This window comes from Olea europaea, chromosome 13 (assembly GCF_002742605.1).
Source record: "Olea europaea var. sylvestris chromosome 13, O_europaea_v1, whole genome shotgun sequence".
Classification (NCBI taxonomy): domain Eukaryota; kingdom Viridiplantae; phylum Streptophyta; class Magnoliopsida; order Lamiales; family Oleaceae; genus Olea; species Olea europaea.
The window spans coordinates 16,111,516-16,114,665 of NC_036249.1; the positions used below are offsets into that span (position 1 = coordinate 16,111,516).

At 36.0% G+C, this 3,150-nt stretch overlaps 1 protein-coding gene across 1 annotated transcript; it reads left to right on the plus strand.

Moving 5' to 3' along the window:
• Window positions 1–2,184: 2,184 nt before the first annotated feature.
• On the plus strand, window positions 2,185–3,150 carry LOC111408481 (omega-3 fatty acid desaturase, endoplasmic reticulum-like). Its single transcript, XM_023038234.1, has 4 exons — window positions 2,185–2,435; window positions 2,530–2,596; window positions 2,752–2,844; window positions 3,037–3,150. Exons 1-4 carry the CDS (start codon window positions 2,185–2,187, stop codon window positions 3,148–3,150), a joined length of 525 nt encoding a protein of 174 aa, XP_022894002.1.

Genomic DNA, 3,150 nt, shown 5'->3' on the forward strand with positions numbered 1-3,150 from the left:
GAAGAAGCTTGCCGAGCCACTCAGCCTATGGTTGGGAGATTGACGGATACCTATGGTGATATAGCCACTCGACAGGGTCGAGTTTTCTCTCCCACCCCGGGAGAATTGATGAGGACATCCCAGTTTTAATTATTTTAGTTGGACTTTTATTTCTTAGTTGGACTTGAGTTATTTTATTTTTATGGACTTGTGTATTGGGCTTGACCCTATCTTTTAGGTTTGCAGTATTTTCAGTATTTAAACCTATTTTACATTGTTATTGAGATGATGAATTAATTGAATAAAAGTTGGCTACAGCCTCTGTGTTTTCTTCCCCCGGTTCTCCTTCTTCTCCTCTCCCCCTTTCTCCTTCTTATTTCTTGTTATTCATCCTACATCACATAGTCTAGTGAATGGAAAATAAAAATATTTTTTAACAATGATAAATTAATTATACTATTATCTTATGCTTGTTTTTTAAGGAACTATTTGTCAATTATGTGGTTACAATACAATGTTTATTAGCTGTGGAATTAAAAAGATTGTAAGGTGAATATTTGTTAAATGGAATGTGAGATATGTCATATTGGAATTGACTAGAAAAGTATCCATGATTATACTTATTCTAGTGCATAAAGCAGTCTTAACCGTGTTCTATACTGCATCGAGGTCTCACCGTGTATATACAGTTCATTGATGAGTCTTAATCATTCATCGAGGTGACCTAAGGCCTCTGTCAAGGGTCCTTAGCTAGAGGAACCACCCACGTATGACCTAACTTTATATTTCAGTTACAAGGTACTAATTTGGGATTTGAGGGATTAAGAACGCAATTGGCCGGGAGACTTACAATCATGAAAAAGAGTTTGAATATCCATTGTTGGAAATTGGATATTGAATAACAACAATGACTTGGATTTTTATCTTCCTTTATTGTAATCATATGTTTGGATTCATAATTGGCTATTAGGATGAATGATGTAGCAAAGGTAAATATTATTTCTGGACAATATCAAAATGTGCCTAAAAGTAAATAACTAAAATTAAATAGTTAAAAGGTACCCATTTAGTTCTTGATTTAAAATCTAAAGCTTGACTTTTGCACAAGTACCTCATGACATTAAGAAATATGGTTTTGGACAGTGGCAGATCCAGGATTGTAGGTCAGCTATTGTGGTCGTTGGGCGTTAACATAAAATCATATACATTTGAAAGTAATCATTGTATTATTTAACATCTCACATGCTCAACTCGATGTAGTGGTGGGTGTAGATGTAACATTAGAAGAACTAGGTTGAGAATTTCGTTTCGATTGAAAAAATCGTGCCATAATCTAGTATAATGGTGGTAGGAAAACACAGATTCTAGTTAGATTTATCTCTGGTTTCTCTGAAGAAACCTACATGTGGAGGTTACATAGCAAAGTGTTCTTGTCAAGTCCTGAACACAAGAAAGTATTGAAGAATAGAAATTAAGAGCTTTAAAAATCAAATGTAATTTAATTAGCAGACCAACATTCCTTGTAGAGTAAAACTAAAGCTTGAGGTATCCCTAAACACCAAATCTAAAGATTGAAAACTCACAATATACTTGAAAAACATAATTGCTGCAAGTGGATTTGAATCTGTTCTTAAAATTTTATTACAAATCACAAAACTATTCAAACGTATGACTTACAGCAATCATTTCCAAAATCATATGTTGAGACAAGAAAAAGGATCTTACTATAACACTGAATCCAGTAACATTCGTAAAAGAAATAGCAATTGAGGCGCTGAATAGTTCAAATTCGCCAAGATGCCCCAACATCATCAGCTCTACAACCCGCAAAATGTACTGAGAAAGTGTCACCACTAGCATCGAAAATGCTATATTATTCACCTGATTCAGCTCTCTTGCAAGCTGCCCTCATGTACTAAGCATAGACGCATGGTTTGCTGCCGGGTTCGTTTGGAATTGCAATTACAATTTGGGGTGTGATTTCTAATTCAATACAAACTGATCCCATATTAGATTTTTAGATTGACCTTTTTTAAATAGAAACAATAGGCCCCATTCCAACAAAGCTCACAATTAAGAGAGAGAGAAAGAGAGAGAGAGAGAGAGAGAGTCCAATCCAATTGCTTTCATCTTCAACCTCATGACCTCCATCCTTAGCTCTTGCGTGAGTGTGAGTGCATCTTTAAGTTATATGCAACAACTCCGATGGATCCATCATGCATGGCCGCCCCCTCATCGTGTGATGGATTTGACACTAGTGATGGATTTGACACTAGTTTTGGTGAGACTGCCCGATATAACAAAATTTTACTTTCACTGTCAACACAAGTAACGGCTATGAAAAGAACGGAGTTGTCTATGATTGGTGTCTTTGTTGATTACAGTGGCCATGGGAGCTTCTCTGAGAATCCCAATCTCAATAATATCGTGGGGCACACTTGCATTCTTCCACTCTTGTACCGTACCATGGATGATTAGTCTTGAAAATATCTCCAATCCATAATATAACGTTGTAGAAAACTAATGTTCTTATTTATGTTAACATTATAGGATAATAAGCCACAGGACTCACCATCAAAATCATGGACATGTTGAAAACGACGAATCATGGGTACCAGTAATGTTTTCCATAGATTCTTGAGCTTTTCTTGATTCATGGGTACACGGCAATTTTTGTTTGTCTTTCTTTTAAGAATTTGTGGTAATTTGTGGTTATGATTTCTTAACTGGATGGTCTAATTTGTGTCCTTGCCATTTCTTTTCTCATTCCAGTTGTCAGAGAAGGTCTACAAGAATCTGGATTTGTCAATCAAATTCCTCAGATACAAAGTCCCTTTTCCCCTGTTTGCATATCCCCTGTATCTGGTAAGGTTGCCTATGAGATTATTACAGTTAATAAGAGATTTTAAGTGTACTTTTTTGATAACGTGGTAACATTAGACATAATAAAAGGATCATGTCCTGCTCAATAATTATGTAGAATGGATTGGACAATCCTCACACGATTAAGAGAGTGCTGCTTAATTGAACTTGTGTTTTGTTGGTCTTGTATTGCAGTGGTCTAGGAATCCAGGGAAGAAAGGTTCACACTTCAATCCTTACAGTGATTTGTTCAAAAGTAGTGAGAGTTCCAACAACACCACCCCAGTGGATATTGGTGAGACATGCTAG

Coding starts and splice junctions, on each gene's coding strand:
- LOC111408481 (XM_023038234.1), top strand. CDS start 2,185: ATGGATCCATCATGCATGGCCGCCCCCTCATCGTGTGATGGATTTGAC. Junction 2,436..2,529: donor ACTTGCATTCTTCCACTCTT/GTACCGTACCAT, acceptor TTAACATTATAG/GATAATAAGCCACAGGACTC. Junction 2,845..3,036: donor TTGCATATCCCCTGTATCTG/GTAAGGTTGCCT, acceptor CTTGTATTGCAG/TGGTCTAGGAATCCAGGGAA.